The sequence below is a fragment of the Rhipicephalus microplus genome, chromosome 8 (assembly GCF_043290135.1).
Source record: "Rhipicephalus microplus isolate Deutch F79 chromosome 8, USDA_Rmic, whole genome shotgun sequence".
In the NCBI taxonomy this organism is placed as follows: Eukaryota; Metazoa; Arthropoda; class Arachnida; order Ixodida; family Ixodidae; genus Rhipicephalus; species Rhipicephalus microplus.
The window spans coordinates 97,308,288-97,323,976 of NC_134707.1; the positions used below are offsets into that span (position 1 = coordinate 97,308,288).

At 41.4% G+C, this 15,689-nt stretch overlaps 1 protein-coding gene across 2 annotated transcripts in view; it reads left to right on the forward strand.

Moving 5' to 3' along the window:
- Positions 1 to 14,695, forward strand: part of LOC142769284 (uncharacterized) — a 32,187-nt gene extending 17,492 nt beyond the window's left edge. For both annotated transcript variants that reach the window (XM_075872395.1, XM_075872396.1), the window contains 4 exons: positions 3,443 to 3,588; positions 8,412 to 8,485; positions 10,472 to 10,555; positions 14,435 to 14,695. In XM_075872395.1, the coding sequence (XP_075728510.1) occupies positions 3,443 to 3,588; positions 8,412 to 8,485; positions 10,472 to 10,555; positions 14,435 to 14,607 (477 nt within the window). In that variant the 3' untranslated portion in view covers positions 14,608 to 14,695. The remainder of the gene's footprint in view (positions 1 to 3,442; positions 3,589 to 8,411; positions 8,486 to 10,471; positions 10,556 to 14,434) is intronic.
- The last annotated feature ends 994 nt before the right edge of the window (positions 14,696 to 15,689 follow it).

The window sequence follows — 15,689 nt, forward strand, 5'->3', positions numbered from 1 at the left end:
AGCAGGCTGGTATACAGGTTCACTTTTTTTTCCGTCGGAAGTGCGAGCAGCGTTGCCGGACAACAAGGCCACTCGCTGTCTTGGCGGTGCCAAGGTACGCGAATGGGTGCTGTCCAAGCTTCCACTGACAGGTGACCTGACATCACGAGCACAACCTCTACATTCCTCTTCTCTAACCTTGCCGCTGGCCCCACAGACAGATTGTCGGACAGCACAGTGCAGCGGCGGCGTACTGTCGCACCACTCTGTATCATGGTCAGCGTCGTAACAGCACTGAGCTCTGCGCTATTTCCTGCAATCCTGCCGGCCCTGAGCGCCAGCAACGCCATGTTAGATGTAGCCGTCTCACAAAACCTTGAGGCCTGCTCTCCCGAGCAGCGCAGAAATCTCAACTGTGTCCTCATGCAGCTCTCAGAACAGCTGGAATGCTTCGCGTTGGTGACCTCTGCATTTGCGCCTGCCGTCTCAACATTACTGGTCGTCTGTGAATTACTGGAATTCCATGGTTTCCAGAACAATACCGAGAGCTCGATGACAACTGTTGATGCATTATCCGTGCATGAGGCCTGAACGGAGCATGAGAAACGGCTTATGGTACTAGACCACCTTCGAGCAGGTGCAGTGGAGAGGCACCGGAATGAAGGCGTGAAGCAGAAGTGATGGATGGATCAGAGCTTCAAGCTTATTGCCGTTTTTGGAAGGGCATCCCCCGATATTTTTGGATCGACTACTCCCAATAACCTGACCACTACCTACGATTCTCCAGAAGAGGGGTTTCACTTCAAGGCTGCAGTTGTGCGCTGCAGCTCGCCATATGAGGTTTCGGACTCGTCGGTACTCGACTCAAGTGCGGTACCATCACCTTCCATTACCGAAGACCGAGAGATTTCATGATCGTGTGGACCTTTACCTATCACAACCAGACCTGCCCTCTGGTTGCAGGGAGACTCTCTCACACCAGTCGCTACCACAACTGCGGACGCCGCAGCAGTAATTGTCCGATGTTGTGAGCTCCATCGACGTGCCGCAGGCAGAGATAACCAGCATCGGTAATACTGTCTACAACACAGGTGCTTTTCCGCGTGACAACGCACATAACATAATCTCCTGACAGCTACACGGACAATCACAAAGGCGTTTTTTCCAGCATAGATATTACCACCGAATATTGGGACAGTGACCAAGTCGGCCAAAGCAATGAGGTTCCATCGAACAACTGCAACGACATCCACGTAGAATTGAAGAATCGTTGCGTTCACACACATAGGCGCAGTATGACCACAGAACAAGAAAGAGCTATGACAGCAAAGCAAGCGAAGCCACGTCGAATCACAATCATGCCCCACAGTTGGTCCACGCTCACACGCATATTGTACTGTGCAAGTATTTTCTGGCTCAACATACGTTTCTACTAGGTTTGCGATGACCACTGTGGCAGACCCAGTGTCGTTTACCAGAGTAAATTATGCTCAAACTACTAGTCATGTTGCAGCGTCGTAAAAACTTAGCATCGAGAAAAGTGTCCACACATACGCATCGTCAGGCAACTTAGACTACCGCGAGACTGCCTATTCCGTCCATAATACGAAAATGAAACCATTTTGCCTGCAAAGCTGCAGCATGGCCGAGGTCGTAGGTGACCACAGCACAATCATTGTCGTCCCCCAGAGTCATCTTCGGCCGAGGTGTAAGCCAAGACCCAGGTTTTACAGAGACAATGCGACCGACCACGGTGATATTTACAGACCAAGTCGCAGTGTGGCCGCGCCCAGCAACTTCGAAACAGCCAGTGCTGTTCCACAGAAACACTGTCAGAGACCCCCGTACGCAAGGTCATGTCCGACTGTGATTGCGAAGAATGACAGCGAGGTTTGGGCGAGAGATCAGCGAGAACGAAGCAGAGGAAGAAGAAATAGATTAGCATGGCCGGCCCAGAAAAGGGTTTTGTCGATGTGTAGTGAACAGGATGCTAATGTCTTGTTAACCTCCCAGCCTTAATTTCATTCGCTCTCTCTCTCTCTATCTCTGTTCTTCACAGCTTTGTTTAGGTATAGATTCAGCAGTGAATATAGGCTAGCAATTAGGAACGCACGCGAACAGAGACCTATTATGCTCTCACGTTCTACAACTGAAGGCGAAGGGCAAGCATACACCAAATTATCCTTTTTTGGAACTTTATGCTTTTGCCTTTTGACGAGGGGTCGCGTGAACAGCAGGACACACGGCAGCACACGAGAGAGATTTTTAGCAGTTTTTTTCTGAGCACATGACTAATCTGCAGCTGACGATGGTGTTCTCTGAAAATAACAAACTTGAAAATTGAAACCTTGAGCTTTAGTTCAGTGTGCTCCTAGCTTGTTAAGAGAAAAATTGCTAAAGACTGCAGGATGACATCATCGTCAAGATCAGGTCATCGCCTGGTTAGCGGCAGGTTTGGCAACAATGTTAACAGACTTTAAAAAGCAGGCTTTCATGAGCAGTAGCTCCCACGCATAGCACAGTCACTTCTTGATAAATTGAAGCAAGGGAAGAATACACAGCTCAAACCTCAGGACCAGCCGAAGACCAAAGTGTCTGCCATTCCTTATGTGCACGAAGTATCGCACTGCCTTAAAGGAATCGTTAAAAAACTGTGGTGAAGGTTGCATTCACGGCCCAAAATAAGCAAAGCTTCCTATGTAAAACAGTGATATGTGAATGATCACAAGTGTTGGCGGTGAAACAAAACACAAAAAAATGTTCATAGAAGGAATAGTAGGTATCTCAATTCTTTATCATGCTGTCGGTACTACATTGTTCAGACAGGGAGCTGTCTGAACGATCGCCTTAGGAAACACGCGAATCTCAAGCGCGGGTGAATGAACAGCCACCAGGTAAGAAACTATGCCAATTGTGGGTGTATTTTATTGTTTGATTAATGCGAAGTAATAGCCATATACAGGGACAAGAAGGCATGGAAAAGTCATGAAGCGTTTTTTATTCAAAAAGCAGGAACTGAACTGTGTGTGTATGTGGCGCGTCTTTTAGACTGTTGGAAACTGAATCTTTTCTAGTAAATAGTCATTTTAGTATATAAAGACGATGTTGTGGCGCATGCGTCATCATTTTCTCCTTTTCTGTGTGTCATCTCCTCACCCTATTGCATGTATTCATTCATGCTATGTTCCCTGAAATGGTTGCAAGTGTGCGCACTGTCCCATCTGCCTTTTTTCTGAAACGTCCCCTGCGCCCTAAGAAAGTGTAATTTTTTGAAATACAATACTAACTAAACAAGTAGTCATGCTACCTGTTTCGGAAGGCGGGTAAGCACAATGCTAAACGCAAACGCCAGAGTAAGTTGCATACTGCGCTATATGACAAAATACAGTACTTTTATTTCTCGTTCAGTGTTCACACATCAGAACTTTATGAGTTGCTGCACTAAAGAAGTTACTTTCTTCAGTTTATGCACTCCAACGTCATCTATTTAAACTTATCATCGATGGAGTATCCTGGCATAAAATGCATTAAAGAATATCGGGAGACATGGAATCGTAGCGCTCGACTTCTGACTAAGGTGATGGTGACAGTGTTCTCTTCTGAAAAGTGGTGAGTTGCCATAGCTGAAATGACGCCGTAATGCTGATAGGTAATGGAATTACTGCACTGGGTATTCACAAAACTTGAACGTAAGGGAAACTAATATTACACAGCTACATTACAATGGATTTAAAAATAGGGCACCACCATGTTTGAGCGAGCCGCCTGTGGGTTAACGGATAATGAATTAGCCTTGCTGCTGAAAGTAAAACAGCGCCAATATGACAAGAATTTAAGAGTGTGGTACAGAAGCGTAAATTGAGGGGTTCGTTTTCTTTGTTAGACACTATCATAACCATAACGAACGAAAAAAGGCTAGCCGTTTTGTTTTTATTAATATAACAGAGAACACACAGGACAGAGGACATATTCGCTCCCCAAACACAACGACACTGCGTCACGCTCCTCAGAAAATAACACCCAACAAATGAATATACATACATTTTTTTACAAACAGAAAAAAAGAATCACTTACGCACAAGGAGTCATCTTTGTCAGTTACACGAGCTTCACTTTCCCATATACTGTCATATCACAGCCCCTCCTCCCCACAAAGCTTTGTTTACAGGTAGGATTAAGCAAGCAATCCACTAGAGTGCACAGTAGGCCCAGGCCACACATTTGCATTGGTCCAATCTCCTCCGAAGGTTTGCAAACATTGACAGAAATAGTGGTTCTACGGTCACTTTTTTGGTAGCGCTAAACCAAATGTGCATTCGTACAATATTGAATGGAATGACCAATATTTTCGAAGGTCGCTGCAGCCATTATTGTTGGTCCGAAACATCGCCAATAATGTCAAAAAACAGTTTAGCTAGAAATATCTGGCATGCACATCGCCAACGTTGTATTAATAATGCCACATCTAATATGCGTCACAAGACCTTTCTGTTGGCTGCGCCATCCATTATGTTTTAAACATTTAGCTCTGGTTATTGCCAACTTTTTCATTGGCTATGCACACATCTTTCCCAGGTTTTCTTCTTTATGTGCAGATTGAGACGAATCAAGTTTTTGCGCGGGTAAATCATGCACGGTCCCCACACTTTTGCATTTAAGCAAGATGCAGGAATAATTTCTAAAACTTGTTGAGAGCAAACATAAGTTTATGCTTAATTTATACAGAGCACAAACGATAAATCTACCACAGGTTTTTAAAGAATTTCACCTGTTGGGCTTGATTCTGCAGCTCTCTTGCTTGTGAATGACAGCTGCATAGTTCCTACAAGAAATATTTTAAATAACAATCTTGCATTACATATCGCGTTTAATGCGCCGCTCATAATCACCAGTACACCGAAGGCTTAAAATTGATCTAGTATATAGTGAAGAATCTGCGTCTACACTTGTGATGAGACATACAGTACAACTGTATTTCTACCCGCCTTGAACTAGCTCAATCGACACGACACATTTATTTAATAAATAGTGACTGCAGCAATCGCTCCAACGAATGCGATAGATTCACAACAAGATCTTTAAAGTTTGCGCATTAAAAAGCCCGAATATTCTTGCCCGAAAGCAGTAGTGTAGGGCAACTGAAAAATACAAGGTCAGCTGGCACACAGAAACGCAATAAAGGAACGCAAAAAAGTCACAGCTTTGCCCCGAAGGCGAAGCAATGAATGCGATAGCAACAAATCAGAATGCCAGGAGCAGAGTGGCAAGCAGATCGAAGCGTGCCCTGTGTTGGTCACACAAATGACGCACAAAACGCACGTACAGGTAAAGATAAACGCGATTAGGTGTCTCAAATGTTACTTCGCTGTGTCCGAAAAGCACGGTCTTTTCGCAAACGGAGACTAAGTAAGGAATGCAGTGACCTTTGTGGGCCCGCTAATTACAACATGATCGTTGTGGTGCAATAAAGGCAACATGATCTTTGCCCTTAATGAAACACTCGGTCAAAATATTGATGAGCACAAGAAGGTAATCATAATGGGTGACATTAGCGTAAATATCACTGATATTGCTGACACCTCGTGCTTGGATTACGTAAAAGGCTTTCAATGTAAAGGGCTTGAGTGCCTGATCAGCTCTTCAACACGCAGTGTACCATGTGGGCCTAGCACGCTCATTGACCACATTTTAATGAATGTCACTACAAATAAGCCTGCCGGTGTCATAGATTTCTTGTTTACTGACCATCCTCACGTGTTTCTTGTGTTCAATACTAGCGTGAAAAAACTGAATACAGTCAGCAAAGATGTATTTTCGATTGGAAATTTTGTAGTATCATTTCTCAGACCGATTGTACTGATGTCTTAAACGACAGTTCTGCTATAACTGCTCACTGTTAACTCCACAATAAAATTAGCGATGCAATAAAAATTGTACTAGCACCTCATCTTACCTAAAAGAATACTCGGTTCTTAGACAGAAAAGGATACTTGGTTCTCAGACAATCATGGATAACTAATGCTCTTCTGAGCAACATTAGGGAAAAAAAAACAACTGATCTAAAAGGGTTAAAATGTGGCGTTTTGACTAACCTCTTCTACAGTGGCCCAGAACGTACTCGAACAGACTTTTTGTGTTGCTAAAAGACAAAAAGCGCACCTAATACTAGAACCTCAATGTTGAAATCGGATTTATTGATTGATTTGCGGGGTTTAACGTCCCAAAACTACGCTATGATTATGAGAGACGCATCTTGAAATAGGAAATGACATCCCAAACAAATGAAGCGCAAATGAGGAATTTCTGAACTAGCATGCTTCGGAGCCGGAGATTTCTGAGGTTTCGGATGGTACACGAGTACTCACAAATGTCTCTGAAGTTGCGAATGCTTTTAATTTGCCCTTTTCCACGGCAAATTTGTCTACTTCGTACCCTGCTTCCTCTCTTCCTCGATTCCCGCATTCCTTCTATCTATGGCCTGTTTCCCCGCATGAAGTTGGCCAAGTAATAAAACAATTAAAATGTACAGGTGCCCATCCAGATAACCTTAACTCATCAAGAATAAAAATTATCATCTCCAAAACCTTCAGTACTCTGGCTCACGTAACTAATTTAATGTTTAAGTCTGGTGATTTTCCTGATGAACTAAAGACAGGTGAGGTGGGTCCACTGTTTAAAAAAGGTGATCGGAACCTTATCAATAACTATTAACCGATCACTTCTCTTTATTTCATTTGCAAAGTTATGGAGAAATTGCTTACTAACCACCTAAAAACTATCTAAACAAGTTCAGTCTTTTGACAACCTATCAGTTTGTTTTTACGCTCACCTTTAGAACTCGCTTTATTAGAATTCACTGAATACCATAAAAATTTTATTGATAACGGCCTCACTGTCGCGGCCGTATTTGTGGATATTTTTATAGCGTTTGACACCACCAACCATAATTTTTTTTTGCAAAATCAGACTCTTATTATATATTTGGTCACTCACAAACGCTTATTCGGCACTACCTGTTGAATAGGTGCCAGCGTGTTATAGTGAGTTAATTCTGTTCTGACTTCATTATGATTAATCAAGGTGCCCCTGAAGGCTCAATTCTTGACCCTTTGCTGTTTTTGTTGTACATTATTGACTTACGTAAATGTCCTAATTCATTTATTGTACTTTATATCCTGATGATACCATTATCTTTTCATCGAATAGCAATTTAAAAAACTTACTTAAGGAAATTAATAAGGACGCTGACAATGTCGTAAAAGGGTGCCTTATCAATCAGCTCGTAATTAAGCCACGGAAAACGACATTCATGCTATTTTATTGCTCACGTAAGACAATACCATTCATGCCATTTTTATCAATTGACTGGCATGTTATTCATCCCTCCGATACAACGACGCTTCTTGGTGTTACAATTGAATCTCACTTAAATTGTAATGAATACATCGCCACCATTTCGTCTGATTTTTTAGCAATCGTGTTTCAATTAAAACTCACCCCTTTTTTTCCTCTGCACATTCTTCGTGCAACGTACTTCACCTTCATTTATAGTCATTTAACATATTGCTGTTCTTCTTGGCAAAACACTTACAGGATTCATCTCTTCAAGTTTGCTCTCTTGCAGAATAAAGCAATAAAAATTATCACCTTCAGTCACTGAAGGTAGTCTGCCACGCCCATGTACAGTAATCTCGGCATTCTCCCCATCAATCATTTCATCTCATTCAAACTAGGTATTCTCATTTTTTGTACACGTCATCTGGACATTGAACTATAAAGCATCTCACCTCGCTTTTTTACACAAGTTTAGCTAGATTCTCCTCTGATCTTAGCTAACTGTTGCCGGTAGTACACTCGACCTATGGTAAACAGACAGCGTTGTTTTCTGGTATTTGCCTGTGGAACTCGCTTCCCTTGGTCAATAAAGTTCTTCATATTTTGCAAAATTTAAAATAAAATAAGTAAACATTTTTTTCACCTTTCATGCTAACAATGTTTCAGCGTTTCATATTTCTAGTGTTTTTTTCATTTATTATTGATGTAACTTTTTGCAGTATGTATGTATGTATGTATGTTACACGTTTTTTTTGTTATTGTATGTTCTTTGCCTTTCAACTTTATATTATTTGCGCTCTTGCTTTTCTGTTTTTGTTGAAAAATTCACGCTTAATAATATGTTTCGCATCGTCACTTGTGTGTCCTGTATTTCCTCCATCTATTCTCAATAGGAGGTCCCTCTGCTGGTATTTACCTTGGGCCTTCCTTCTGTAGCACTTGCGAACAAAGTCATTTGTATTTGATGATGCTATTTCAATAAACCTTCAACCGTCAACCACTATGAACCTCATGTTTCTTGTTTGCTTAATTAGAACTGTGTAGACTAAGTTGCTTGCACAATAAAATATTAATTTATTGTGTTTTTTATTACACAGGATGTCGAATAAAATGGTTTACAATGCAGAGGGAAAACGTGGACCTGCGCAAGCTTTCACAGTTGTGAACAAAAGTAAGCTATAGTAATTTTATATATTTCTGATGCGACACATTTAGTTGAGTTTGCTTGTCAGTTTTGTGTCTCAATAAATAATTAGAATTCCGGATCGATGGAGGAATTCTCGCTTCTGTCTGCAAAGTATATTAATATCATTTTTTCCAAGGTGGGTTTATTCTTCGCTATAAAATTGGCAGGTGTATGGAGACCGCGTTGAGCAAGGTTGGAGCTGCGCAAATTATGCTAATATATTTTAACGGTCAATAATTCATTGTTCCGAAGTAAAACCTTATCATAATGCTGTGAAAAAAAAGTGATGACTATAAATCTTTTTGTCAGTATAGCCTCTGACGTAATGGCAAACACTTTAATGAATATCGTTTGCCCGTTATCTGTAACTAAACAAAAACCTTATAATCGAACGAGTTTAAGCGACAACTTAAAAGATTGTAGTCATGTTTTTATTAGCATTCATGATTCCTAGCGGTCACATCGAACCGTGAACAGCAGAAGCGGGACGTAGGACATCAGCGCTGGCGGAAAATATTTAAAAAGGACTTAGGTGTTGCGTTAATAATAACATAGTATACTGCTACACCATGTTTCGTGCATGAGACAGGAGTCACCGGTAGTTTTATCATTTTTGTTTAATAAACAATTATAAAACAATCAGCACGAGTATTTATTCACCGGCTTGTGCCTTGCGCGCTCGAGCGGTCTGCATTGCTGTATCTGTCATTCAGTTATCAGAGTAGTCCCTAAACAACGATATGAAAATTTGAATATTTTATTAAATGCTGGATGCCTAAAACACAAGTGAAAAAATTTAATATGAAGTACCACAAGAAACCTAAAAACAATATTAATAACGGCAACTCAACATTTACTATTGCGTTGCGGTACGTGCAGCAAAACTTTGGCTTTTTTTTTCAACTCAACGAGTCGTTGGGCTGCAAAATTCCAAATAAAAAATGACGAAAATGACTGACAACTTTTAAGCATTGGTAATACCTAGCATCCACGGCAGCGTAGCTTCATGAAAGGTATTGATAGATGTAGATCATACCCCTAAAAGCAAGTACGATGTGAAATGAAGCAGTAAGGTCGACTCGCTGAACACACAAAACGTGAAAACGAGATTTCTGAAAAAGGGTTGCCAAAGTCATACCTAAAATAATTTCTCAAGCCAAACGCAATAAAATTGAACGACGCAGGGTCGCGGGACAGCTGTTGAAAGGCGTGATTAAAGTAGTAGATATAACCGCTAAAAGTAAAGTAGTAGATTTAGCCACTAAAAGCATTAGCAATTGCTTTTGACAAAAATCACTGACATCATATGCGAAGTACAATCATTAGGCTTTGAGTAATGTTGCGAAAATCTCTCTACCGCCATCAAGAACTTAGAACATATTCTTTCATCACTGGATATAGACCGGCACTGGCAAGGTATATGAGAAAAGTAAAGATAGTGACACCAGGTAGCACTGAATTTCAAGCACAATTGCTGCTTGCGGATGCATGCCATCGACACAACTTACTGGTGCGCATCAAATAGGAACAACACATTTCATATACCACGCATATATTGCAATTTAAGGTCTTTATTAAGCTTTTCTTCGTGCAAGGTAACGAACTACTACGTGCAAGACACCAAATCTGGTAAAGAAGTCTTGAACAATCGTATTGTAGTCGGTGCTCATTTCTTCTATATTATATTTATTGTAGTTGACACTGTCATACTGAGCTGATTGATGTGAATTTTTACCACTACAGCCACAACGTACTACAAAAGTTCACTTTCGATAGATAAGCAGCTTTGTGTGGAGAGACGTGTGGTATTGTACTCAGTCGACACAATGAAGAAAAAGAATGGGGCCAATGACATATACGCACCGCTATTTATTTTTCTAACTATTGGCCAGGCATCGCAACTTGGCATTGAAACATTGTGGAACAGGCCAACAATTGAAATTTTACTTTCTATTTGCATTTCTGTAATAGGTGGATCCACAAGTTATAGAGTTGCATTTAATTATACGTCAGAGTACTGCGCAATTATAAAAAAGCAAAATGGGACAGGTACAGGTAAGTAATCACTTTCATTCGATGTTTAATAAGGAGAATTCCTTAGCAAACTGCCAGCACTTCTATCTATCTATCTATCTATCTATCTATCTATCTATCTATCTATCTATCTATCTATCTATCTATCTATCTATCTATCTATCTATCTATCTATCTATCTATCTATCTATCTATCTATCAATCTATCTATCATCTATCTATCTATCTATCTATCTATCCGCCCTACGAATTTCAGCTCTCCTGGCCGTTTAAATAACGGTTTCGATACCAATATTGGCATGGCATAACACGACTGTAAGAAGAACATGTTTGACTAGTTATAACATAAAAATTGTGACATGTATGTCATGACTGTCATGATTTACATTTCATGGTTCTGCAGCTGTTGCGGTGGGTTCGTTCACATGGCAATTAGCAAAACTGGCATGGTATGGCATGATTGCATGACAAACACAAACCACAGACCCTAACATCCCTAACGTCCTAACTCAACCTAGAACTCCGCAAAAAGAAACTACCTGCCATCCAAGACATGGCTGAAGAAACTACCCAGCACCTCCACCACTCTGAAACGTGGTTTATTGGCGTAAGTAGTACTTGAACAGCTGGTCATTTGATGCGGAAAGCGGACGGCAGCAACCGACGCAGAAATCACAACGCTCGGGAGAACACCTCGTGCTCGGCTCCTCTCGCTAAAGCCGTGACCCGTTGCGGCACACAATCTTCTTCATCTCTACACGTGTTATGTAACAACATAACTACATGCCACGCTCATGATGTGCTCACGGCCGTTTTACTAGTGTCAAATATACCAGCTTTGCTATTACAGTACGTGAATGAATGACAAAGTTATGATACTGGTGAAAACATGATAAACATGAGATGCATGTCATGTAACAACATGACTACATGCAACGCTCACGATGCGTTCGTGGCTTTTTAGCTAGCTTCACATGTACCTAACTGGGTAATACGTGACGCGAACAGACGACATTGGTATATGACACATCCAAACATGATAATCATGACATGCGTGTACTTAGCATTTAGCTAAGTACACGCATTCAACGGTACTTAGCATTTTAAACAGCACCAGTTGATTGAAACGGCCGATCCCATCCGCAGTACCCATCGATGTTGCTCAAGATTCAGCGTTCATACTTGCGCGATTGTCAATTAAAGAGCAATCGTCGCGCATATCTGAGGCACCATAACCACACGTTTATATTCTGTATGTGCGTGTTTTACTAGAAAAGGTAAACCTGTGTTATTTTACGGACCGTAACGTTTATCACTCGCCGCTGGCAATGCAACTCTTGCACTCAAAGGAAAGTGTTTCAAACGCTTTTCTACGACGACACGGTGGTGGCACCTACTAATCGCCTTGCGTACTACACTATATCACCTCTGAGACGGCTGCACACGCCCGTCTCAGGGCCACGCGCTTCGTTTTTCAAGAAAACTGCCAGACGGCGCTCATGTCACACGTGTGACGTGACTTGATACGCTCGTTCGCCTCCACTGCACGCTTGAGGCACTCTAAGGCAGTGCCTTCCGAATACTATTCACCAATTTTCTTGCATAGAACATCACATAAACGTTTTTTTTAATCTCTCCAGACGCAAAAATTTCGTCTTTCGATGACATTTGCAGTATAATATGCAGATACGGGGCGAATTTTTTTGATGACCGCTCTTTATAGGGCATTCAGGGGCAGATACATGTTTGGTCATGAAAGTGTTCTGTATTTTAGTGGCTCAATAGTGAATACAAGTTCTGTAGAACATACTCGTTTATAAAACAATAGTCTTCGGATAGTGAATGTCACATGTGAAATTTTTGACAGGCTGCTACATGTGCAATTTACTGTCAGCTGAGGCACCTTTTCTACTTAAAGATTTTAATATACACACCAACAGGTCTGTTTTCACGACCACGGAAACTCCAAACTATTGATAAATGTGAGACACTTAATAAACACCAACGTCGTAATGTTGGACAGAAATATTATAACATTTGATGGCTCAATAGCGTAACACTGGCATGCTTCATGCGATAAAATGAAGTTTATCGCGTGGTGCACCGAAACCCTTGTACGAGGACAAACCGGACATTTAAACATTTTTTAACAACTTTGGTCAAGTGCAGATCGTAAGTAAATCCTAAGAATGACCCTCAAAGAGTGAGTGTTAAGAATTTTAGCCCACGAACGCAACGTTCCAAACATTTGGAGCCTGAGACGTGAGCGTTGCAATACACCGAAAAATGATGGTTCCTTTTTTAGGCGCGAAGCTCCTTATAGCGGCACCCGTTTGTCCCTCGTAGTTGTAATAGTATTCATAGTGTGTAACCAGTCTTACAATTACCTCCAATGTGGTGCCGGTGAGAGATTCATTCTGTGCGTTGTTGAACAATAAAAATTTCGCAGCGCGCGCGTTAACTAAAAGACGAGACGAATTATCCTGTCTCATCCCTTTAAGCAGCCATTGGCATGTACATTGAGCACTATCTGACAAGAAAGGGTTGCTACGTAATACTCGCTGGGCATAACCTTCTCAGTTTTAGAAAGGTTTAGCGAGCGTTGGGCCGCAGTGCCATGAATACAGTGAACTAGTATATACCATGAACTCGAGGTGGTTAAAGGTGGGAAGTAGACACGAAACGCAAGCCGTAAGAAAGTGTGCGTGTGCCTCCTCTCGTTCAGGCCTTGGAATTTCCGCTGGATGGCGGTGCTTCCATATGAGGAATATATGATGAAAAGATGCGAGATGGTGGTACTTGGAGTGTTGAATAGGTGGGCGAACGAACAAACAGACAGATGCAAGGACGGACGCACGGATGGCTGCACGGACGGATAGACGCATGAACGGACGCAGGAGCGGATGCATGGACAAAAGCAGAGACGGACACACAGATGAACGTGCGGACGCACAAACAGACGCACGCACGGACGGGCGGATCGACGCACGGGTGGCCACACAGACGCACGCTTGGATGGATGGAAGCAAGAACGAGTGGACGGACGGATGCTTCGTCCCACTATCAATCATTCACTCCGTGGATATGCTGCCATTTTTTTACAGTGATTCTTATAGCAACGTGGCACCTCATGGTTGGTCTGTATTTTACGCACATTTACTGAAACCGGAAGTTGCTAAACCATAGCGAGCGAAAAAAGAATTCGTGAACGAAAGGGCTTCAAAAAAAAAAAAAAACCTGATGGAAAGCCGTCTCAAAAATTTTCGCAAATCGTTGACGTATGTTGGCTAGTGGCCCTATGAAAAGACCGTTGTAAGAAGCTAGCTTTGCATGTGTTTCGTTGCGCTGATGGCACACTCATTGTATCTTGTCATCATTTCGAAAGATACAATAATCTATCTCGCCATCTTGCTATCAGTTTATTGTATCTGATGCGTTTATTGTACAGAGCGGCTGTACGCGTAAGATTAAGCCGCCGAACGTGGACCTCACGTATATATCAATGCCGATTTGCAAAAAACTGCGAAGAACAGCGCCAGTGGTATCAAAATCAGGCTAGTGTGATGGATCCTGGTTGCTTCCTGTAGAGTGACACGTTACAACTACGAAGCGATAAAGGAAAGCCCTAGCATTTATTAATACAATTATTGTTTTTGGAGGCATATACTTGAGCTAGAAAATAACAGCATGCACGTACTATTGAACAATAGTACGTGCACGCTTGTTCAATAATTTCAATCTTTATTACCCGAGAGCTATAGGGACACGGCAAAATAGTGGAACACAATATACAGCGTTCGCACCACCTCCCAAGGAATTAAAAACATCAAGAGGCACAGAAAAATACTTTTTGTCTTTTCTTTTTGAGAGCGAGACTAATCGTCAAGTGCATTCCCACAGATTACTACGACGCCTGTGAACTATGGGTGAACGACAAGTACTTGAAAAGTGAACCTCAAGAACAAGAACTCTGCAAAACAAATTTTGAGACATATTGCAACCGTAACAACGCAACAGAATTCAATTATGAGGACTGTCAAGCCAGTGATGGTAAACTCACTCTTATTTCGTGAACAGCTTCCAGCGTCGTGAATTCACAATAACCGCAATAAGTAAATATTTTCATAAAGATTATCACAATAAACTTATTGTGCTTCCTGCCTTATGAACTATTATATTTACAGTGTCTATGGTGTTATATTTGCAGTGTCTACCGACAGATTTTTGCATGTTGCGTATCGCAAACCGTATAAGAACCATGAGTTGTCTCTCTTCGGAAATGACACCGGTACTTGACACTAAAAACATATGAGCCTGTCTTAATGATTCACTGAATAGCTTGATCGACAATTTATTTAGGCATTATCAACCCGAACCGCGTTAATCAGGATGATCTGATACTTTGGACATTTTCATGGTCACAGAAGTCAGCTATATCATTTAATAAGATCGCAGGCAAAATAGGCTTGAAATTTCGTTTAAAAACTACGCATCGTCTTTAAACAAGATGCCTATTTCTGAACAAGGTCTTTTTTGAAGTGTTCGTGTTTGAATGAACAGTTGCACACTATCACGAAGCAATTTTTTACAATACGAGATAACTGACGGTCACAGCAATTGTTTGAGTCACAGCTTGCTAGGCATCATTAAACCTAATTCCCTGCAGTGGTTCAATATACCGCTTCCGCAGTGACATAAAAATACAAGAAAAAGGCAAAAATCACAAACAGAAATACCATCTGTTGAGTTGCTCATGAGAAAATACCACCATGGTCGATACTGCTGCTGTTGTAAGAGATGCTTCGAGGTGCAGCCTCCTGACCACTTCTCATTAAGGATGCTCGTTGCTCTCTTTTCACAATGTTTTCGCATCTGCAAACAGATTCTGATTCCGTATAGACTATCATGAGATTGAACGATAATTATACACTTTATTGAGGTTCATACGTGCGCTTTTATGCTCTGTAATAACGCTAAAACCCTTAGCAATTTATTAAATTAATTGGCTACCGATGAAGACAATAGTAATTTTATACAATCATGGGTTTATCGCTGTTGCGTAACAGCAAAAACTGGGTTAATTCCATAAACCCAAATTCCATAAAGTAGCTCCAAATTCCATAAAGTACCAAATTCCATAAAGTAGCTCAGGTCT